General features: G+C 41.5%; 1 protein-coding gene across 1 annotated transcript in view; it reads right to left on the bottom strand.

Moving 5' to 3' along the window:
- slx4ip (SLX4 interacting protein) overlaps positions 1-24223 on the bottom strand; it is a gene marked incomplete at both ends in the record, with an annotated part of 33291 nt that extends 9068 nt beyond the window's left edge. Inside the window, 5 exon segments of the mRNA XM_083923217.1 lie at positions 980-1068; positions 2960-3037; positions 14948-15074; positions 15409-15498; positions 24197-24223. Coding sequence (XP_083779343.1) covers positions 980-1068; positions 2960-3037; positions 14948-15074; positions 15409-15498; positions 24197-24223 — 411 coding nt within the window.
- Between the last annotated feature and the right edge of the window lie 1316 nt (positions 24224-25539).

Here is a 25539-nt window from a genome sequence, read left to right as displayed (position 1 = left end):
TAGAAAAACAGCAGGCCACTGATCATGGGATGTGATGTGATGGGAGAGATGTCTGTCCTTGATGTGAGTGCCAAGGTGAGAGGCTCTATCACCATTTCCCAGAGTACTCTTGGGAGTTTGGGATGAAATGAGCACTGTCTAAAGGACAGTTGTCTGTACTATAAATGGACAAAAATGAAGAAGGTCTTGACATGACATGGGCAGAAAACATAATATACACAGCATGGACTTACAGGTCTGTATCTGATCTGAAGTGTATCTGATCAATCAATCAAGGCACCTGACAGTTAACTGCACGCAATTACATTAACTCAATTCTCCCTGCACCAAAATGATGAAGAGTGTTGTAGTTTTCTTGAGCCATGAATGATACGCTGTAAAATGGAGAATATGATATATTAATGATTTTACTAAGTGTTTACACTTATAGTTAGGTAGTTAAAGGATAGAAGATATCCAGATTTGTATCCAGTATAAGATGAAAATTATATTCTGACAATGTCAACATCGACTGCAGTGCCACAATGAGCTTGGATAACAGTAGATTTCTAGAAGTATCTAGACTTTCCCAAGAGCAAAATGTGAAAAATTTGTTTTGGCTAGATTTTCGACTACCCATTAATGTTGAGGTTTACAACAATCCCATGTCTGCGTTTGACAAAAATAACAACCAAAAATGTACAGCTAGGGTGAATTGGCAGAATGTGGGCGAAATAAAGTTTCAAAGAAGGGGTGACTCTGCACCTTTGGACCTGACCTCAGTCCGTCTAACCCCCTACCATCCTCTTTTTCCTCCTCAATAAGTCCAGTAGGTTCAGAGCAGCCCCCACTCCCTCTCAGCCCTCGCGTAATGAGGATCGGCATATATAAAGTGAGAGCACAATTTGGCAACACGTCCCTATAATAACACACAGACCCATGCAGGGTTTTTTTGCCAGGCGACTGGAAGAGGAAATAGAGGAGTATAAACAGCACTCACCGCGGCCTGGCTCGGGTTTCCATGGTGCTCTGAGGCGTCCTCTGGACAGCTCACACACACAACATAGCGTTCAGGAAACACACGCAAATCTGAAGGCAGGCAAAGAAACAGCACAGACCATGCTAGTTAATAATGCGGGTTCACCTCTAATTATGAGTTAAAGTCAGAAAGAGGGAATTGTGGTGGAGGTTTGACTATTCATCTACAGACAACAAGTATTTACTATCCTTCAGACCGAGGAGAAAATGGCACTTTACAGATAACTGTTGAGCTTTATGAGCTGTGTAAACAGCTTGAAATATTAGAAAACTGGATGTTAACAACGGCTCTTGGGAGTAATATGACTGTTTTATTGGCTTCAAAGGCAAAGGCCATTTACTAGAACAATACTATTACATGTATTATATCATGATAATAAAATATAACTGTCTGCATGAACTACAGATGAACTGACTTCAACATATCACCTCAACTGGACAGAGAAACTGGCCAAGACCTGACCTTTGGCCTGTTACATAGCCTCTTGTACGGAAGTCCAACATTTGTAGGTGCATCGTCATGTGTTTCATTACGTCATGCTTAATGGAAATACTGATGAATAAGTACCTCCCTGCAGGAACAAAAAACAGGAGCATTACAACATACTGCAGTATTCTTCATGTTGCATTCTTGATCCACTTAGCTTACCACCCTCTGTTTAAAAGGTTTACAGCTGTGGGTAATTTAGTCTGTAAAAAGCTCATATTCCTCTTCAGTGGCCATTTCTGAAGACATTGGTTTTGCTTCACTAGTGAGGATCAGTGGTTAATAAACACAGGCACAGAACTTCTATTTACCAGACACTCGCATTAGTGTATGTACAACTTGTGTCGAGTATGTAACAAGGACGACCAATGATGTCTATGTCGGCGGGTAGGTTTGGATTTCAATTGATTACTCAACAACTACTTGACAGATTACAGCGACATTTGCAGTAGAAATTCTTGGCCTTTGGAGAGGAATTCTTGGCCACTATCAAGCCTAAATGTTCACCCGTGCACTGTGAAATAAAATGCTAACAGACTAAACGTTAATAAAAAGATTGCAATAAAATATACAGGGCATATTTGTGTTTTCCAGAAACCCTTTTGATTTTGATTATTCCACAAGCTGTTCTCTTGAGCCACCCCATCCCAGTCAAAATTGAACGTCTACTAAAATAGGCTATTCATCTACAGATTCTGCACAATTATCTAAAAAATAATATAAATGTGTGTTGTGGGGTGAAATGAAAGTAAGCTAAATCAGAAAATACCACTGCATTCTGGTTGGCTAATTACAGTAACAGTTTTAAAAAGTCGATGTTTTAGCTTTGTATTTTTCCTGATTGAAACATACCATTTTACCATGTATAGCCAATTTAGCCAACCAGAATAAAGACTTCATGACCATTTATAGCTGATCGAAATTTTTACCTGACTAGACCACTATGTACAGCTTACTCAGTGGACCGAATTACACAACCTTTGACCTTAGGAGACTGGGTCTAATTTGATGCGTAACGGACCTGCTGAGAGAAGCCGTCATCTCAGTCTGCAGCAGGTCAGTGCTGCCTTAACATCCAGGCCCCTAGGGGACAGATATTAACTTTACTGACAGGAAAAGAGCCATGTTGGTCCCATGAAAAAGGTGGCCAAGGGTCACAGGCACTAGATGGGCCATGGAGATAGATTCTCACTGCCCTCCATAGACAGCCCTCTTTTTCTCTCCCACTCTCAGTAGCCTCTCAAGGGAACCACTTAATGGCTGCCTGTTCTCAACTACACCCCAAGCAGGTAGGGACAGGACATAAAAACAAGTGAGGGGGAGAAAAGTCAACATTTAGACCACAGATGACTTGCTCTTTCTGTGGGAAATTTGGCCGAGTCTGAGCCATTGAGACATCTATTTCTGATTCATTTAACTGGGAATTGATTCTTTGAAAACATGGAGGTTACGTACCCCCATAGAGCTGCTTGACAATACATCTGAGGTTGGAGTGCCGCTTCAGAAAATTGGCGACCAGGTTGAAGTGTTTCCCTATAAAAAACAAAACAAAACAGATATGCAGTTAAGGATAAAAAATTTAAATTTTTTAAAAAAAAAAAACAGCAGAATGACACATAAGTAAAACGCATGACACTATTCCCAAGGCTTGAAGATGAAGTAGATAACCAAAGGACATATTATGAAAATATTTCTTTATCCAAATTAAAGCCTTAAATATGATGAGTTCCACAACTGACACTAGTTCCATCATATACTGCGTATGTATACTTGGCTAGGCTATACTGATTTTAAAGAGAATACAGGACTAGAGAACAAACTTGTAAAAATAAAGCACCTACAAAAAATGAATTATCTAGACATTACTCAGAGAAGGTGTACAGTATGTGGGAATGCAAATGTCCAAATCAGCTGGAACTGACATTACACAGTCTTTATGCTGCCAGCTCCCAAGTAAAAATTCCATGTTATTTCCAACTGAGCCCATGTGTGAGAATTCAACGGGTGAACATGTTGATGAAGTTTCTACCATGTGGCTCGCATGAAGAAAACAACATCTGAGGGTGAATAAGAAGGGTGATATACACAGAGACGCCAACAAAAATGTCTAACTGAAGAGACTACGAGATTCTTGAACTTCTTTTGGGTAACTGCCAACGGCAAAATCTTCAGACAAATTCAATGAACGGCAAGTCAGTTGTTTATGACCAAATTACAGATGGGCATGCTATACCCAGACGCCAACCCTCATCTAAACCAAAGATGTATTTCTGGTAAGTGAGAATGCGGACGCGCGCTACATTTGTAAAGGGGCAACTCTGCACTTGATTCGTCAGACACTGTCTGTAGTTCATATTAGAAAACTGCCCTTATGTCTCTATATGCTTAAGATACTGCACATCTCATCAATTTTGAAACCATCTAACTCATCCATGGAGTGAGAAACTATTCGTTTTGTCTTAATTTAACTGACCCACCAGTGTAGAACAAGCAGAGAAACCCTGGTCTGGGCTGCTCTATTTGTCATGCTATGTAACATGTGCTGGGCAGAAACAGAGGCCTGTTGCTTAATGTGGTAGGAATTTGTTGACTTAAAAAAGGGTCTTGCTAACACGCTATCCAGTTGAAAACAGGACAACAGTTCTAGGAAGCTCACAGAGACTGCTCACCCTTTGGTATCTTCTTGGTACCCTTTTCCTCTTCTTGATAAAGCGAGTGTAAATCTATACCCTGCTTGACTTTACTTTATTATTTCCTTTTTCTTAGTGGGCATTTTCATTACCTCATTAATTGCTAACTGTAGGGATTTTAGTATTTTAACCTCAATTAAAGGATTACATATCTTCAACAGTTTGAGAAAAATCCTGACTTTTTGCACTCAAGGCTCTTTCAGAACTCCCTGGATAATGTCAAATATGCACTGTCATCAAGCTAAAAACGTCTGTCTGTCTCTGAAAAGCTGACATTTTGAAAGTGTTTACCCTTTGGCAAAAACATGGAAAAGTCTCCTCCTGAAAGTTGATCTACAACGAGGTCAAATATGTCAGTATACAGCACAGAGCAAACAGCATGTTAACATCATTGGCCCACACACAAGTGTGAGGGAATCTTCACAACATTCTCCTTTCTCTGTTAGCTGGTGTGCTCACAGCACCAACTAAAAGCAGTTTATTACTGTCTTCAAAAAGAAGCTGTCTTGTGATTCTTTGGATAATGACATGCAATTACAGACAGTGTGTCACAAAACTGCGACAGGTATACTCTTAAGACCACTGGCCAGAGATTAATGGCACCACCATGGCTTTCTTTTTCTTTGCATTTGTGACTGAATAAGCAACCAGGGTCACTACTTTAGCAAACACAATTCACAATTGCTAAAATATACATACGAACATAGAATTGAAAGGAGGAATAGATAAATACAACACTCAATCAAAACCAAGCTCTGTCAACAAAGAATAAATCCTTACATTTAAAAGTTAAGCCTAGCTAAAATGAAAATAAAGTGAGAAGAAATCAAAGGGCTTTTATAAATATATATAAATATGGATACCTTTTTGTTACTATGACACTAAGCAATTAGAATAAATATTTTTCTAAGGATTATAGGGTAAAATTGGCACCTAGATGACATGCTATAACACTTGACAGTTTATTGCCTATGGGAACACGTCTGATCCTCAAAAGCTTTTAACTGGAACGTTAGCCTACAGCAAAATTCACGTCAGACAGCTTAATCAAGATTTGTGAACAAAAATGAATGTCTCTCAGAGACAGAACTGAAAAAAAATCTCCAATGTGCACAATAAAAAGGAGACTTCTTTTGTCAGTGATGGTTTAAGCCTTCTTAAACAGGAACTGACTCATACCCAGGGCACCAACTCAAAGCATTTGTTTAGCTCTGAAGATGTTAAATTAGTAGGGCTCCAGGAGCTTCACGTTGGGAAACCCTGCCCCGCAGCAGTAGGGCCATGATATAGGGGGGGCATGAGAAAGCTTGAGGTAAATGAGAAAAAGTGATTTAAAGGAATCATTTTGCATCCTGCTTTGTCAACCAAGTACTCAGGTAACTCTATGACTATTCCTTTAAATACAGTCCAGTCTATAAGTATAGCAGCAATGGCTCTTTACCCCATTACACTGAAAGATTGTAATAATTGTCTTTGTTGTCTATAATGAAATTAAACAAACATAAATATACATGAAGTAAAATGTTTAGTATTTCAAATCATTTGCATAAGAAATATAGATCATTTGCGTTTCGCACGGACATCAGCTTGGCGGAATGAGGTGGGCCTATCTCTCCAAAAACGCCCCTAATTTGCATGTGAGTCGCTCAGGGGGCCGTTTGACCGGGTAGAAAATGGCCCTGTCGGAGAACAGGGCCATTTTCCACCCGGTCAAACGGCCGCTCAAACCCTGAGAGAAGATTGGTTGCTGATAGGATGTAACTCTCAGCAGGATGTGACGTGTGGTAGTACAGATGCCACAACAACAGGTGAAGTAGAGTAGAGTTTCTTAATCCAGTGGTGTAGTAGAACGCAGCGCAGAAAATGATCTGTGCGTGGATTCTGATTTGAATTTCCGACTTGTGGTCCTTTTCTGCATGCTATCTCTCTCTCTCTTTCCCATTTACACACACACATACACATGCACACACACACACGCACAGACGCACACACACACACACACACACACACACACACAGACAAACACACAAACACAACACACACACACACACACACACACACACACACACACACACACACACACACACACACACACACACACACACACACACACACACACACACACACACACACACACACACACACACACACACACACACACACACACTCACTTTAGAGTGGTGCACCACTGTATCACTGATCAGTTGATCACCGGCGATCGAAACCCATCCAAATATGTCATACGTCACCTCCGGAGTATCGTAAATAAAAATGCCCTGAAACTCTCCGAGCGGCCACTTTATAGGGCTAGTGGAAACACGCCTAATGTCTCTAATGGTGCTTCTCCAGGCCTCCTTATGCAGCCATCTTCAGTTTGTGGTTGTTTGGCCGGCTTTTGGGGCTTAACGTCATAATCTTAAAGAGTTCCATTTAAAAACAGTAAATGTCTGTTCAGTCACTATCTATTGTTGAATGAGGTCCATCACCCAGCAGTGGTTCGTCAGCCAAAGATGAGAGGCAAACCTAACAGAACAGATTCATGATTCATTTTTTCCTGTCTCTGCTTGCGTTACAAGTAAACGGTTACTCTGGTCAAACAAACAAAGAAAACAGCAATGTCTACAGAAGATGTCTATGACAACTTCAAAAACAAGGGTAAGTGAGATCCAAAAACAACCTGAAAATACCTCATATCACTATAGGTGCCACCAAAGAAAACCAAAGTATTTACAGCTGGGATCCTTGGAAGCCTGTCCCTTTAATACTTGATGTACATAAAGTATGTAGTAACACTGCATAAGCCATGAAGCTTTATATAGAGTGCTTAATTAATCCCAAAGGGAAATTGTATTACCACACTGTATGGTATGTTGAGAATGTTTATATTTAACAATAACAGTATTCCTATATTAGAAAGAAATTCAGATGTTCTATTTTTCTTTAAATAGCAAAGCAGTGGTCATCCATCTCTCATTCTGGATGTCTACCCAGAGAGGAATGCAGATCTGTATCTCTGTTATGTTTTCTCTGCCCATTCTGGGTCCAGGAGGGACCAGGGAGCAAGCATCTTTCATTGCACATTCATGGCTTTTTTATGTTTTTAGAAGCTTTGACTTTGTCCATTAGACTTTTTGGCCTCATGACTAGCTTTACAACTATTCTCATTTCTTTCCCTGGTGGGCCAAGCTTGCCAATTCCCAGGACAAGCTTGACAGGGACGTCTGGACACAGAGTTGGGAACCAGTGCAACGCCATGGCCCAAGACATCAGCTGTTGCTCCAACTTTTTAACGTCCTGCACAGCGCATAGTTGCTCTTGGCCCTCTGCCCAGGATCTCTTGTGCTAGGCTTACATTCATGTTTCTCTCTCACAAACAGTTTGCTAGTGTCTCCTCTGGGAATGAGTGGCCCCTTTCTGTGGCAACTGTGGCCCATGGTGGTGCAATACCCTAATCTGCAGAGTAGAGACTTTAAAGGTTTCATTTGTACATCCAGCAAGAGAAGATGGCCTTGCTTAATTGTTTTGAAACCTGATGCACAACAGTATTATGATAGGTTAAATCAAACAGTAAACAAGCCAGCACGACATGTTTTCAGAAATAGATAACCACTTGTATGGAGATACTTATACCATCTTGTAATATACCACAGAACAACTGCAGAAAAAAAGACACTCCACAGGCCTGGTGCCAAGGCTAGAATACTGTACTTTCAAGACACACACATAAGCACGCACACATCCCTGCAGCTTTCACCGCTTCCTGGGAAAACAATGAGAGGAAAGAAAAGTCAACAAACCAAAAGGCATCCAGAGTGACTAGGACTGTAAAATGAAACAGAAAGGGGTGAGAAGCATTCAGACCAGGGTCAAAGGTAAGCCCCCATGGAACAGACTTCATTAACTTCAGTTATATCCTGAGGACATCATTAAAACAGCCATAGAAAACATAGCCTACTTCTCCTTGCCATCTGCATTCCTGGCAACCTATGCTGTTGTGATTCCTGCAGGAAGTTCCTAGCAGGTCCTGGCCGTGCATTAGCTTGACTACGGTGGGCCCAGGGCTTCAACAGGAAGATTACACTGTTAGTCCTCTCAATGGTCCTCTCACAGTGCATTCACATGCACTTAAGTTACCTGGTTACACTAAGATTCCTGCAGTTACCTGATTTCTTTAACACTTGTCAGAAAAAAATGTTTCCATAATCAGGGTAAAACCTTAAAGAAACGGGTTTTACAAAGCTTGACTTCTGCTGGAGGAAACTTGCAGATGTGCATGATGATACTTCCTACACATAGTACAAGTACGTAAAGTATCATAATGGCAAGGCAGCTGTACCAACTGATGGAGGGAAATATAATTTATAGTGATGCATCTTTGAATGCAAAACACCTGAATCAAAAGCCTTTTCCAAATAAAATCTGAAATAAACAAGACTAAACAAGATGGCTTCCACAGAAAAAAAAACTCTTCAGGCTGCAGTATTATATATCATTAATACACTTAAATCATGCCAGCATTGCTTTAAAAACATGGCAATGAGAAGGAGAGAAATCTGACTACCCACCAGCTGCATGTAAAGGCAGGTTATACAGTAACCTGGTTATTGCAGTGCATGTGAAGGCATTCTTCAATTTCCTACAGTAACCCAATTTCTCCCATTAACCATGTTTCTCGTGTGTACATAAATGTAATGACTATGTGTCAGGAAAACTGCAATTCCCACGCAACCCCTTTATGAACAGGAGTTGAATCAGCAGGACAGTCAGACATTAGTGCCTGAGAATCCTGCTCTTCTGACATCTATGCTTTGATGTGGACCCCCTCCCTCCGTCCACAAGTGTGGGTGGAGAGTTGGGGCTTAGAGTGAAGGAGAGGGGTAGAGTGGAGAAGGATGAGAGAGCATGAGGAAGTTACCCATATGTAAGTGGGGGCTTTCCTGGAAGGACATCACTCTCTGTGTGTGTAACTGTAACTATGGCTGCAGAAGAGCACCGTGCCTTATCATCCTGCACAACGTCCACCTGAAACAATATTTGCACATGAGTGTTCAATTTAACATTTGGGTGACCCCTTCATCACAGTTACAAAATATGCCGCAGCATGGTAGCTCAGGCCAACCCAAAATGCTGCATGTGACTAAAGTGGTGGGGAGCAGTTTGGAGCACAGAGCAATTATAGGAGGGAAAAAAAATCTATTTCTTAGAAACATAATCTGATGAGAGAAATGCAGTCACAATACAAAATGTCATATTCAATCATCATTATATCTTAATTAGCCCAAGAGGCCACAAATCTCTCAAAGTGCAGCCTCTGTTTATATTAAAGAGCATTCAGAACGAAGAGGATACAAACTGCTTATTTTGCATTAAGCTCCTTTGGATTATTTGTGCAAAGTAGTTTGTGGACTTGAGTTATGCAGTGTTCTGGCTTTTTAAATCGCAGATCACAGTCTCATTGGAAGCAGATTGTCTCTGCCTGCTGGGCTCTCTGCATTTCTGTTAGCCTGTGTTTATAAATCCGAATAGGTGAATTATGGCAAACAAGGCATTTCTATACAGATTTATGTTTGTGTTGAATTGACAGAAAATCTGAATTTGATCTATTTTATTTAAAGGTCTATGTTATAAAAAGTGAGATTAAAGTGACTAAAATGGAGCATTTCAGGGCGAGGATGAATACAAGTATATTCAGACAGACAGTATGAGCAAAATCATCTGTTTCTTGAACATTAAAACATGTAGACATCTTCAATAGAAACCCAAAATACAAGTATGAATTTGAAAATTAGAATAATATGTCCCATTTAAGGTCATTACCTTTTGCAAATGAAGGGCGTGAAAAGCATTAATATCTACAATTAAAAGGTGTTTCTTTTGTTAAGGCCATCCTAGGCTGGCCTTTACTGACCACACAATGTCAAATTGGCACACAGCACTACAACGACATCTGTCCACAGGAAAAACCACAGAGCTCACAAGAGAATATGACATGGGCCCATTTCTCTCAAAGTAAAGCAAAGAGCAGAGAGAAGCAACGACATCTTCTGTAACCTTATTCCTAAAACAAGGCATTCTGGTCATGCTGAACACTTAGCATGAGTTCAAGACAGTGTGTGCCATCTCCCAGACCAGATTGTGGTAAATGGGAACAGTCACATGAATGTGATCCGTGCTCAGGCTCAGGCTCAGGCCCTAATTATATGGGAAAAGAGTGTGGTGTGACAGCTATGGTGGGGATTGTGGTTGTGTCCTAAGAGACTGCAGCTGACCCTGCAGAGAAGGGGAAGAATAGAAAACGAGACAACATGAGTAGAGCAGAGAAGAGTAGACATGGAGGGTACAGGCGAGGAGAGGGTGGATAAATGTGTAAAAATGCAAAATACAAAGAAAAAGAACAAAAGTGTGTATGTAGTGTGCAACAATTAGAAAGAGGGGTTAACGCTGGAGTCAGACTGTCCTATGTGTTGCTGCTGAGTAAGGCCAGGGGCTTAAGGGAAGGATTTAAACAGCCACAGAAACACCACAAAGCACCAGGGGAAAGGGGGTTGCCCAGCAGGGGCCATGGGAGGGAGGGCGAGAGGGGCAGGCAGGCTAGAGTGGCTACTCTGATCAGGATCCATTTCCAGCCTGGGCCTTGGAATTCCTTTGTTCCTGTCACAGGTCTCTGTTTCCCCCTTGCCTTAATCCCGGCCTGCCTTACACCCAGTAACACAGAGCAGGGCAGGTAACTCTGCCACAGGCATGCCTCTCTATTTACAGACCAGTCCCCACATAACAGCCACTCACATAAATAGTAATAGCTTTGGTAGCACTGAGAAGAAAAAAGGTGGGTTAATACAGGTTGTCACTACAAAAGTACTTCTGTGTCTTCAGTAAAGTGCTGTGAACTGTCACATTTGGAGGCTGAATGATTGGCATGTATCAATCTCCCTACAATACAGCAAACACAAGTTAATATGTTTTTGCATTTTGTGCACAGAAAATCTCCCTCACATTTTGATTGACTGTTTTGGCCTGGGGCTAAAGGCCTTCAAAGAGCAAGAGAAGCCTAGGCACTGCAAAAATGAACCATCTCCCCTTTGGTCTCTACACATCCTCTGCATTCTTTATTGGGAGCGAGATGGTCATTCGTAAACACATTCTCCAACAGTAAAGCTATCCAGCAACACTTGTGCTTTTCCCGCAATGGCCGTGGCCAGGCTGCCTTAAGCCCCCTTCATAGGGCTGCCAAGAGGAGTCAGTGGTACACTGTGCAGCACTCGCAAAGCCCTCTCCCACGGCTATTAGTGACCATTCATCTGGGGAGCCTGGGAAAATGCCTCTCCAGCCTGCCGTGGCCATGGGGAAACAGGCTGGCAGGTGTTCCCTCCCCCTAAGCCCTGGCACCTGTGCAGGGAGAGGAAGAAGGAACCAGCTCTGCCATGGGCTAAAATGGACTCTAGGTACCACTATGCCAGGGCTCCTCTAACTCCTCTGACTGATAGGAAGCCTCTCACACACCAGGCTATACTATACTGGAGCTCTGCCTCACACAGAGAGATAACTGTGGCTGTATCAATACTTATAGTACATGTAAGACATCTGGTAATGTGCTTTGGCAGTTTGAAATGGCAAGCTAACCAAATCCGTGTAAAATGGGCCTTCTCAGTTTACGCTCTACACAGGCACACAAATATATACACCATGAACTACAAAATCAATATCCCCTTGAGGTAAAACAAGACTAATGCAAGAGCAAATAAAAATCAAGATAGCACACAATCAGCAGTTTAAGTAAACAAAATATAATCTAGTGCAAAAAGTAGAAGTATGTCTGTAATGTCTGGCAAACAATCGCTTGGGCAGTCTGTACAGTATGTTGTGTTGTCCAAGAGGGCCATGTCTGAAGTAAAAAGGTTTCCTTTCTTCTAGGCATGTTTCCTGCAGAGCAGTGGCATCTTTATGAGGACTGTGACACTTTCACTGTCATAGAGCATAACCACCAGCTTCCTTATTCAAATACCATATCAAATGGCAAAAATGTATTCCTCAAAATACAGAGAACATATTATCCACTCATTTTCAATGTATAATTGCTCAGAGAAATGTGGGTGTGTTCAACACGGTCTACCAGGGAGAATGCAACAGACCTCTCCCAAGACTCCCCTTCTCTGGGCTTCTAAAGTCTAGCATGTCCATTTTGCTTCTCCAGAGCCAAGATGTTTGGTGGGAAAAGTTCCCTCTGTTCATCTCTCTAAAAACATAAATAAATCACATCACTATGAGCTAATCATGAAGTCTCAAGTAGCCTGGGTAAAAAAAAAAAGAAAAGAGGGGGGCTCGGGGTTGACAGTTGGAAATTGACCTCTGCAGCTGAGATATGAAGAAAAGGCTTGGATTTATGTTGGCAGAAGACATGGGATAAACCCCTCTCTGACGTGTTCACTGGGTGCTATACACACACATATGCACCCAACATAGCATACATACATAAATACAATAACCCATAGAGATAACTCAGATACAAACACTTGCACTGAAGGGCCTTGGAATGCTAAAAGCTGTTGATGGCTCATTTGAAGTGCCAACAGCTGAGGCTGTTACGCTGTTCTTACTGCTGTCTGTTGGCGGAAGCCCCTGTGATTTCATACTGGCACCAGCTCAAACACCGCCTAATACAAGACACACAATCCCCCTCCCATACCATATCACATAGCACCACACTCCATCCGCCTATTCTTGACCAGGACATCAGTACCACCCCACCTGACACCTATGTGCCACAACATGCATGAGCCCGTGTTTCAACGCATACACGTCTCACTCCATATTCAGTTTATACAGCATAATGCTGCACACAGACACACACACATGCAAATACAGTAGGTCTTCTGCTGAAACAGATAAACGCAGAAGACCAGCTTCCACTCCCTACCACGGGCAGTCTGAAAGTCCTGTGAGGATTAGCATGTTAGCATTTGACCTGCTTGCAGAATAGGCGACCCCAATACTTAATACCCACCCTGAGGTTTGCTGGGCTTCCCTCCCTAAGTCTATAGTCTGTCCTTCCCTTTTTATGGCTCCTGCCTGCCCGCTTACTTCTCACAGTCATAGTCTCCACCTTTACTGCTCTGCTGCCTCTCTCACATGGGACAATGAAAAGACCAAGAATGTGATTACACTCACTTAAGACCTTTAATAGGACTAGAGCGCATGAACTGTGTGGGCCTGTTTGAGGCGCGATACCTTTTCATGTTCTGAGAGGGGAAAATTCTCCAGTATGGTATGGAGTCATGTTCCAATGGTTACATTCTTTTTGGCAAAGCTGCAAGGAGCTTAATCATTTTTACATGCATATTTCTCCGCTGAAATACTGATAGTCCCCTTGTTCACACAGTGGAATGAATGTGTGTGCGGAAGTGTATGTGTGGAGCCTGTGATCTCCATCATTAGAGATGTCTGTCTCTCCTCAGTCTGTCACGGGTAATATGACACAGGCTTTTCAGTAACCGTACACTGTCAGCCTGTTCACACCTAGCCCAGGGGGAGGATATATCTCTCCAACACATTCATCCTTTTGATTTCTCACTGGTTCTGACGTGTAGCAGCGCCTGTTAGTGTGCATGCATGCAACCAGTTTGCCTGCTTAGCATGACTATATGTTTAACAAGAAAATAAGATGGAATAAGATGCACATGTATGCGTCTGTATGAAAACAAATGCACACGTGAATTTTAGTGGAGGAGAGCACTAAAGTTGATGGGGAGTAGCGTGAGAGGCAGAGCTGCAGCCACAGGAGAAACTTTATGGAGCCAACTGCCCTGTAATCCCACTCTCAGTCAGGCCTGCCCTGCTGAGTGAGCCTAGTTTAACTGCCCTTAACTGCTACCTGTGACAAACCTGTCTGCCTTACAACACGCAGTTGGGGGTTCCTCTGAAGCTAGGCTTACAGTGCTTCAAAGGCATGTGTGTGGGTGGCTGGGGGAATGTACTTGAATTGGATAAACTGGGATGAATTGAATTGGCCTATTTACATTGGAGCATAATTTATTGGTTATTTTTCCCTATGTGTATATGGTTATGTATACTGTATGTGTCAGGGCAACTGTTTTTGATATCATCCAGTTAACTTCAAGTACAGATAAACACAGGTGTGCCAAACACCACATTAAACAGAGGGTACAGACATTAGCCATTTTAATGGACTTGTGTTTTGTGCCAAGTTAAACAGTGCAACACAATATAAAAACTCCTATCAGCTCTTGCCTCCAGGTCGCACCCTGGGCGTAGAGCGCCACCGTGTCCCAACTAGTTCTGTTGTCTTTCCTCCCACACTCTCCTTAAAAAGGTAGCTGTGGAATACTTCTTAGATTGTTTTGTTTCTTCATTCCAGTCCTCCACAGAGCTCAGTGGCCCATCTCCATGAACACAGTCATATCTCTGCACTTGAGTCCAAATTAATGAACAATGAATAATTCCTAACCAAAGTAGACAATTTTACTTATTCAAGAGTTGATGCTAGACACACCTAAGACATGGAAAGGGAAAAGACAAAGATGACTACATTCCCCAGGAATGAGCCACCGGGAAATCGAACAGAATAAATAGAACTTGTAGTAATTAATAAATAATTAAAACTAATGTTACAAGTAAACACATTGGTGAAACAATGTTTCACACAATAATGGATCATAAAGGAATAACTTTTAGCATAATACATACTGGACTATTTGGCTCTGTGGTAGTGTTATAAGGTCACAAGATGGTGTGTCACCTTTTGCGAAAAAAGCAGAAGCAGGTGCCAGCTCCTTCTTCTGTTTGGGCTGTCTTCTATTGTGGAGGAACTCCGTGTACTGCTTAACCCTCCGGTCCACAGCTTCTCGAACCTGGGCTGAAACCTCCTACAAACATACAGTATTTCAGTACAGCAACATGTTTCTGAACTGCTGAGACAACACAAGTTGGTATTTTACTTTACAAGTAAATAATGTATAAATGATGAGCAAAGGTAGATAACGGACAGTAGAAGTTTTAAGAGAAAGATCAGTAAGGCAACTCCAGAGATGAGAACAGCTTTGCAATAATGAAAACCCCTAAGAAGAACAGACAGAAGGCTCAAAGTCATTTTAGATTCCACGCTGCTGTTGGCTTTTCAAAAAGGCCCCCAGCAGAACAGAAGCCACATATTCACTCACACACTTATTCAAACTCACGCCCTTCTCCCTGTGTCTGTACCTCGATGTGGTCCGTAGTAAACCAGCTGGTGTCCTCTTGGCCGCCCAGGGGCAGAACGTGGAGATCCACCAGCACAGCAAAGTTCCCACACTGTAACACAAAGAGGAAGGACAGCCACAGGTTGCTGAGGGGCATTGAGCTCACAGACAACAAAGAAAATCAGAGTGTGGGTGATTGACAGCGAGACAAACCACAACGACCCCCTGTGTACTCAAACATCACCCCAGGCCTCTCACAGCAGTCCCCTCCCTCCATATTCTCTGTCTAGCCATCTCTTTAACAAACTATTTTTAAAAAAAAGTCTGTCTCTTCATATTTCCCCTCTCTTAATGTAAAAAGTATTTTCCTGTTCTATAGGCTTCAGCAGTGCAGTCACTGCCTCAGGTCACAACAGGCTGCACAAAGAAGTATGAAGTATTTATGTACCACATAAATTAGGATTATCCTAACTTTGTACCACAGTGGTGGTAAACCTCCACAGATCTACCCCAAATCACTCGCATGTTTCTGCACTTCTGCACTACAACTTTTGAGTGCTGTAGAAAGCTGAGTAGAGGGGTGCAGAGTGGATTCCTGAAGCAATACGTCATTGTGTCAATGACAATAAGCTACAAGGGACAGGGAGGCCAAAAATGCCGCGGCTGGTTAAGTTGCTGTTACATCTTTCTCAGGCTAGCCTGATTATGGTTTACACATGAGTGCAAAAGCTGCCCGCTGCAAAGAGCAAATGGATGTGGGTCTCGTGTGAACTTCGCCTCTCGCTGGACAAGGAAGTAATGGATGGACTGAGACCACCCACAACATGACACAGAGGAGCAACGAGAACTGCCCTAAAACCCACAGTGATAATGCAGCAAAAAAGCACTGAACTGAATGGGGTAGCAAAAACAAAGTCCTATAAAGACAAAACCAGACACAGATTTCAGGCTCACAGCTGGAAAAGAGTGTGTACAAACAGAAGAGGTTATTCATTTAGCAACAGGGAAAACCTAAGCATACTAAAAGCTTTGTTTTGGGCCAAGCTTGTCCCCTGGGCCAAAGTATTGCAGACAGAATGACTAAACTCTACAACCCAGACTTGAGGGATGTTCCTACGGCCTTGCTCTGAGGATGACGTGAGAAAATAATTAACAGGGTGTGTAAGGGGGAAGGCCCCCACTACTAATTCTAGACACAAGCCTACACTTCCCGACTCTCTCCAGTTGTCTCCTCCTCTTGTTTGAGAGAAGTTATGTTAGTTCCTTAGTCAAAGAAAAAGATTGAAAGTTTTATTCACAACCTTTTGTTACATGACATTTAAAAGGCTAAATACTGACTCCGGGCAAATCAAAAGACAAATATTTTCTTTTTTTCCCCCATGAGAGCATTTTCCTTTCTCATGGTCTTTCTTCAAATAATAATTGAACTGAAAACTGCTTACATACTTCTACTTGCAGGCCAACTAGAGGAGAGGGCGCCCCCTTAAGACTGAGCAGTGAATTTTTCAGTCATCGCTTGCACTGTTCTTCTGTAGGATAAGTCAAGTCACCTAACTTGTTCTTAAGCATGTCTCTGCATCAGTGTTACCAAGACTAATGGGACATGAATGTTATTTTAAGTATCTCATAAAACCATTTATCTGTGATCCTCTGACTCATTACTCCATATCTTGAAATATGTGAGTACAAAAGTCCAAATATCAAGATGTGAAAACCACAAATTGAACACAGTTAAATATGGGACACTGTACAATTATCAAACATATAAACAAAGGTTGTTATAGGAAAAAAATGCTTTCACAAAGACAAGAATGCCATGAACCAAAACAGAGCCCCCTTTATGTGCAAGCTCCTCATGTATAAAATGTATGCATGTTGCCTGTCAGAATCAGCTCGTCTCTACAGATCAGTATTCTCTCCATCCTCTGCCCTTTGTCTCACAGCAGCCCACGGATGACTGGTAGCCTCAGCTGACTGCCTCCAACAATTACCAGTGTGTGGGAAAGCCTAGCAACAGAGGGTCAGACCTTGTCAATCAAAACACAGGAACCGAATGGATGAACTCCACAGTGGTTTCTTGGGGTTTGACTTGACACAAGCTGGATGGGTTTTGGTGGCCTGACTTTAGTCTCCGACGTGTGAGACCTCAGAATGGCTTTAAGGATGACTATAGGAATAGGAATTATGCGTGAGTTACCAGTTTATTGGGTATTATGGTCATAGGTTATATTTCATATCTCCATAATGATATATATCACGATAAAGCATGTTCTCTGGTAATTCAATAAATAAATACTCTATATGAAATAACTACATGATAAAGCCTTATTTGTATACTCCTGTGTTAATTAAATATCTGATCATTTAAAAGTACTAGTATTTCCTCATGTCATTAAGAACTTAACAGCAAAATTAAGAGAATGTGTAAGGATATAAACATAAAGCGTAAAATTAGAGAACAGAAACCATTGTGTCAGAAGAGAAGATTTCAACATTTTTTCCTTAGAGCTATAGGATTCAAAAATGAACAGGAAGTGTAGAGGCCCTTGCTTTGAATGACTTCAGCACATCTGCTAGATCACTAGTTTCTCACACTGCTCTGGTTTGATCTTAGTCCATTCTTCTTCAGTCTCTTCCACAGTTCAGTAACTGTAGTGGGTTTCCTGGACATTACTTTGTTTCCAAGGATTTTCCAGAGGTCCCTATGAGGTTTATATCTGGACTCTGACACTTCCTTCTCCAAATTTAACTGACTTCTTGTGACACTTTGGGTTCAGTCTTCACCCAGTTCAACGTTGAACATAATGTTTCCCATCAGACCCAAGTTAATTGAACTTTAGCAATGTCATGTCATGGTTTGGGGGATGTTTTCTGCAGAAGGAGTTGGGACTCTTGTACAGCTACATGACAGAGTGAATGCAAATGTTTATGAGAACCTCCTTCAGCAACATGAAACACCTGCACTGCAATGGTCTCCCTATCAGCCCAATTTTCATGCAAGACAATGCCCCCTTTCTGAGAAGTTTGACTTAATGTGCTTGTTATTGTCAATTTAGACAATGTAATTGCTAATCACAACAATAAATCTTATGAAACATATAATGTTGACAATGTGCTCACCCTTTTGAGGTCAATAATAAGTTGTGTTGTGTCATCAAACTACTTTAAATTGAGAGGTGTTTATAATATTCTGCTTACACAAGCTGATCTAGCTCTAAAGAGCGACACAAGGTTAATTTGATCAATATTCTGGAATGAAGGAAGCTGTTTATCGAGCGCAGCCCTTGTGGGTGAATCCACAAAAGTGGTTTCTGAGCTTCTGATTGAGTCTATGTTTTGGACTGAAAGCCAGCCATCTAGCAAGCCTTCGACTAACTTCCGTTTATCACATTAGAGCAGCAGACAAGACTCAACTGGGAACTGGACATTAATGATAAACATTGGTCTGTCCCTTACACAAAAACACCATGTGATTCATTCCTGGGCTTCTCAGAAACTGTGTGTTTTGTCAGGAAAGCAAACTAATGCAATCAGACTAATAAGAACATTTGCGCAGAAAAACTGGGGATTTGGTAGCAGCAGCTGAAGTGTCAATCTATGAGTAAAGGCTACACAGTTAGGCGCAACTATCGGCTTTTACAAAGCAAGTTTGTGTTGTGTGGCAGATAAGACACAAAAGCTGCAGAATGAATCTAATTTTACACAAAGGCTCTGACAACAATCACATCACATGATCTAAATTTGTCATCTCCCAGCACAAAGACTGACCGGTGAATCTTTCAGCTGAACTCTGCCATGAACTATAACCCCAGCTACGCCCGTCTTTAGTGAGATCGCTGCAAGCTCCAATACTTTGTAGCTGCAGTAATACAAACCTCGTCTTTCTTGAGCAAAGCAAATTGAAAGTGCCTAAACAATCCTTAATGCTCATTGAAATAGTGAAAACTTACATAAAGCAAGATTAACAACTTCAAAGCAGTCTCTGAGCAAATCTTACAACATATGCCTGTCTCTAGAACACCATCTCTACAGCACCATCAACAGGACCCTGAAGGGTTTTATTAACTTCACATATTCATTTATCAAATTCATGAGCTCTTCTATTTTTTGCACTTTGCTTTGACACATTTAAGGCAATACTCGGTGCAACTGTCACTGTTGTTGTAAAGAAAGGTTTGATAAAGGGCCACATTCTAGAGGAAGTTACTCTTTTCATACATACTAAAGTGGGCCAGCACTGCTTTGTCCTCTGTCTTGCACCGGCTTTTTAGAGTTATGAACAGAGGCTGAAGGCTGAATGAGAGGCGGCAAGAAGCGCTACTTAATACCAAATCCTTTATTGTGCCATCTTTTGTGTGCTGTCACACATTGAATGAATAGGACTGAGTCTTCCTGCAGGCTAAGCTCAACTTCTCTATCCTAATTCTCCTCACTGCCAATCTGATAACCATGATCTGCAGGGGGGAAAAAGGGGTTAACAAAGACAAAAACTTTAGGAAACATTTGAGGTGCAAGTTGCCAACACAGTCTATGGCAACATGAGAAAATTCCTTGACATTTTCTGTCTGCAAATAAACAAATCCTGCTTCAAACCCACCGACGGCTCCTATCCTTTTCTGGTCTTTGGGGCTCTGGACTATATCACTCTCAGTTCCCAAAACACTCTCTACCTTCCCTTATCTCTCTCCCAGACCTGGCTTTCCATCCTCCCGCCTGTGCTGCTCCAAGTTGGGCACGGGGCCCAAACTCTACGAACAGCTTCACCCGCCTCCCCACCCCGATGCCCTTTGCCATTGCTATCGCGCCGTATAAGAACCAGACCCTCTCGGACTGCACTTAGCTCAGAGGCTAACACTAACCAGCCGCAGATGTTTACATTGAGAGAGAAGGGGCAGCAGATGCGGTCTCACTCAATAAAACTTGCATCTCTCCCACTCTCCCTTTGTGTCTCTCTTTTTCTGACTTTCTCTACCACTTTCTGCAAGTCTGCAAAGAACCCAGGGGAGCTCTTTAGATCTGTGGGTGTGACAACCTTGCTCTCAGGCTTTATTTGCCTCAGTTCCAGCTCTCCCTGTGCTGTGAGTCACCTGGGTTTCCCCTTTAAAGAAAAAAAAAAAGACAATTCTCTTTTCCAGTTTTTCAAACTGCCAGAGTGGTGAAGCTTGAGACTTGATCATTATTGAGGCGAATGTCATTTAACAGATCGTTCCCAAAGTGTTTTGTGTGCAGAGCTCCCTTCATTCAGGTGAATGTAAGCACACCTGAGTCCTCTTTATTTTATAATAAAAAGAGACACAACCCAGGAGTGGAATTCCACTAGCAAGAACAGACAGGAATATCTCCAGGTAACACTTAGTAAACAAAACTCTGGGCAGACACATCCTTGAGAAATTATTAGATAGAGAGAAATAGCAGGCTGAGAAGCGGTTGGCCTCATTATAAATTTCTGTAAGGCAATGTAGGGCAGTGCTGAGATAAAAGGGGGCTGTTTTTTATATTGGTGTCGCTTTCTCTTGTGAAAGATTCCCCAAGTTTGGAAGTGTCAAAATGTTTCTAAATCAGACAGCAATTGTTTTGTACAGAGACACGATGTGTGGTCCAATATGAGCTCATCTGTAGAGTGACAACAACACTAAACAGCACATAAACCTCTGACATTAAACCGCTCTGTGATACCTCAATCTTTTTATTCTTCAAAAACATTTTGGTCAATATCTCAACATACTACATTATATGGTTAGAAAGTCAGCAGTGCATATTGTTAATAGAAGGCAGATTGCAGGGCTCTGCGGCGGTAATGTCCTGGCAGACAGCAAACGCTTCAGTGGATCAGTGCTTTAGCCTGCAGGCCCTTTTCGGGAGGTCTGAGAAGTGGCAGGTCACTATATAGTCTAAGCCTATTTAAGAAGGAGCATACCAGTACCTCCTGCAGTTCCACAGAGCAGGGAGGGGGCTGCTTTGAAAACATTTTAGGAGAAAGAATCATAAAACACACTGCTGAAAAGCCTACTAAACATGGCATGGTGAATCCTAGAACATAACTCATAATTGCTCCAATGATCCTTGCTCTATGTACAAGCTGGAAAAACAACTTTGCAACATGCCTTTGTGAAAATGTCTGTGCAGTTTTTTTTGTTTTTTTTTAATATTCTGAGAAGTTAATTTATTTATTGAACATGCTGGTAGTGGGGTTTGCTTTGCAAAAGATGAGCCCAGGGTAGCGCCTTCTATGCTATTGATTACACTGATCCATTCTAGCATACTTGTTTGTGGTTAGTTGGTTAGGCATGGTAGAGGCTGTGGGCTTTTTCTCAGGCTAAGAAACACAACAGTATCATTACGTGCTCAGTGGGAAGGAACCCTCCGTGAACCTCCAGGATTTTACTCTCCCACCGGCAGCCGGGGGAGGCAGGGTAGTGGTGGTGTGGGGGGCTAGCCTGTATGCAGGCATGCATATGAAACAAATAAAGGGAGTGAATGCAATATCTCGTCAACTAGGCACACATGGCATTATGGAGGATGTGAGAGATCAGTGCAAATGTCTGCAGCCCTCATCTAAAACTCTCAATAAATGAAACATCAACAAAACAGAGACCAGCGGCTTTTCCTGCACTTAACAAAAACATCTGATGTGCATTATTCCTGACAGAGCATCACACTGAGGATGAACAGTGTGGCTTTTTAATAGAATGTGTTTCTTCTGCTCAGTATGGCTGTGTCCATTAACAAGGCTCTCAGGGAGGCAGTCAGTTAAGATTTGTAAAAGGTGACCAGAAACTCTTCCTAACGTCTTCAAAAGGATGAACGTGGAGGCAAGACCAGCGAAACATGTATTTGTACTTCCCTCTAGTGGTCAAAGAATTTGCTACTGAGAAAGACAAAACAATGAAAAAAGCCAACACAGAAAGCACTACAAACAGAATATTAATACTGTAAATGTTACAGAAGCAAGCATAAACTCAACAGCCACTTAATTAGGTACACCTTACTCATACCTTTTGCCTTCAGAACTGCGTTGATTCTCATGGCACAGATTCAACAAGGTGCTGAGTATATTGATCAGAGATTAACGTTCATATCGACCTGATAAAATAAAGCAGTTTCTGCAGATTTGTTGGCTGCACATACATGGATAAACATTTCCCGCTCCACCACAGCTCAAAGGAGCTCTATCAGATTAAGATCTATGGACTACGGGGACCAGTTAAGGATGGTTAACTCATTGTCAAGTTCAAGAAACCACTTTGAGATGATTTCAGCTTGTGAGATGGTGTGTTATCCTGCTGGAAGTATCCATTAGAAAATGGGTACACTGTGGTCGTAAATAGATGGTCACCAACAATACTCAGGTGCACTGTGGTGCTTAAACAATGCTAAATTTGTGCAAAGGGGCCTTGAATCTGATAAGAAAATATACCCACCACCATCGTCAGCCTAAACCGTTGACACAAGGCGGGATGGATACATGCTTTCATGTTGCTTATGCCAAATTGTGACCCTACCATCTGAATGTCACAGCAGAAATCAAGACGCATCAGACCAGGCAATGTTTTTCCAATCTTCTCAATTTTGAAGAGCCTGTGCCATTTGTAGACTCAGTTTCCTGATGGAGTGGCATCCAGTGTGGTCTTCTGTTGCTGTAGCCCATCTGCTTCAATGTTCAACTTGATGTGGTTATATGAGTTACTGTTTTATCAGTTTGAAACAGTCTGGCCATTCTCCTCTGACCTCTGACATGACAAGGCATTTTCGCCAAGAGAACTGCCAATAGATGGTTTCTCTTTCTCTGACCATTCTCTGTATAACCTAGAGATGGTTGTGCATGAAAATCCCAGGAGTTCAGCAGTTTCTGAAATATTAGTCTGGCATCATCAATCATTGCTTCCCGATCTGATCTTAGGTTTTAGGTAGATTGTCTCGATCATGTTTGTATGCCTCAATGCATTGAGTTGCTGCCATACAATTGGCTGATTAGATATTTAGGCATATCTCACAGTATGGCACTCACAACCGGTTATGCGCTCATACCTGTTTTCCAGTTAGCATCTGAAGCAGTGATCGTGCCTAATCAACATAAAGCCAGGGGACTTCTCTTTTTATCTCCTCTTATTACAGAAGTTTCGCACCACTGATTTTGTCAGAATGGTTGAAGACCATTCAGATGTTAAAGTTCAGTGTAAAAGGGATACAAGGTTTTTTCAAGCAGTTCATTTACAATTATGTAGGATTGTACAGTAGTTATAGTAATAGTACATAACAGTTTATTCCTTTGTTGTAGTTTGAAACTTACCATAGGTTGTTACTTTGCTCGCTTTGCAAAGTTAACAGTTAAGTAGCTCGAGCTATAACAGAAAACTTGCATAAAAGGCTGCAGAAGACATTCAGTTACGAAATTACAACCATGTTGTTGGCCAGGTCACATACACTGGAGATCAAAATTAGAGAACAAATTATAAATACCTGATTTGTTCTCAAATTCTGTTATTTTTTATTGTTCAGAATTTGATAGAATATCTGCTGTGGCTTTACCACTGCTGTACTAGCATGTTTTTTTAAAATCACCAATGCACTTCAACAAAAACCTTCATTTGTAAAAAAAAAAAAAATTATATATATATATATATATATATATATATATATATATATATATATATATATATATATATATATATACACACATACATATAACACACTTGATAACATGTAGCCTATCGTTTATTAAGAATAATTTGGAAATGTAAATGACAGTTGTCAGGGCATAAAACCAGTGTTTGTCTGTCTTTACAAACCAAGAAAATGGAATCACTTACCTTAATGACAAACTTGAGAGGAGCCATTGCAGTGAACACAGCAGTCAGCTAGTTCCGCCTGAAACAAGTATAATAGTCATGAATTACACATGGTACCCTAAAAAACAACACAACACACTGGCAGGCTAATATGGAATGTATCCCCAGTCGGACGACGCTCGCTGGTATTAGCCTTATCCGGACACATCTCCATTATTTCCGTGGTGGTTATTTTACTGGGTGATCGCCACCGAAGTAAAATTAATTTACACACAATCTACAAGTGAAGTTTCATATTTGTACATGGGTATTTACATGTCAAATTAGTAAATGAAAGTGTCGTTGATGAGAGAAAGCAGTAAGAAAGTTTGGGCGACGCTCAGCCTGAGCGGCTCAGGTGGTGATTTACATTCAAATGGAAATGAAGAAGAGTTTACGGTATATTTTGGAGCTGTTAAAGCATATTATTTTATTGTGGAGGACTGAAGTATGGTCCTGGGTGTTTTGACAACATCGATGTTCATGTAGACGACCAGCAGCTCCCAGTGTTTACGGCGAGGAGAAAGGGATGTCCGACTAGAGAAGCACACCGGCTAATTCACCCTCTTGTAAACACAAGGATGAATTAGGCCGTTAAAACGATATTTGGTTACAAAGATAAGACGTTAGACTTCATTTTTACACAATTAAATTAACTCTTAACATTACACTATCATTTATATTCGTAGGTTAAACAAAAAAATGATAGAATTTAACCCCAAAAACTGTCCGACTGGTGACACAGTTCCCCTAGTTTATAACATTCCCAAGATACATTTCCTGATAACACATGTCGAGTGTCTATAAAACTCCACCGTGTTATTCAGCGCTTGCAAAAACGACCTTGTATGTGTGGTTACAAAGTATTCAATTCCTTACTTATTTATTAGGTTATTTTCAACACAATACACTAACGAATACTGGTTATCGGCTCAACTGATGTTCATGACAACTGTGTTCGAACAACGGATGATCAACGTACGTAACTAAGCAACAACATGCCGGCTTTAATGTCATCAGTAAATGTCGTGTTAATGACCTTACAACAGTGTAGTGGCGGATATAATAGCGTTTGTAGCGTTGTGTAAGTAAATCAAAATTAACAACAACTTTCATACCGCCAACGGTTTTTGAATGTTTGTCAAACGATGAGGCGACAGGAGATGACGTCACTTTGAAATTGTAGCCCAACAACCACACAGCTAGCATATGTCGGAGCTTCAAAGGCCAAAAATACCTTTGTATAAAGCGACTGTCCGTCTCTGTTTTAAAGCGGGTTATGGACTTAACTCACTTTATAATGTGCTTTATAGTTGTGGTGTTTT

This window comes from Echiichthys vipera, assembly GCF_963691815.1.
Source record: "Echiichthys vipera genome assembly, chromosome: 11".
Classification (NCBI taxonomy): Eukaryota; Metazoa; Chordata; class Actinopteri; order Perciformes; family Trachinidae; genus Echiichthys; species Echiichthys vipera.
This window is presented reverse-complemented; position numbering and strand designations above follow the sequence as displayed.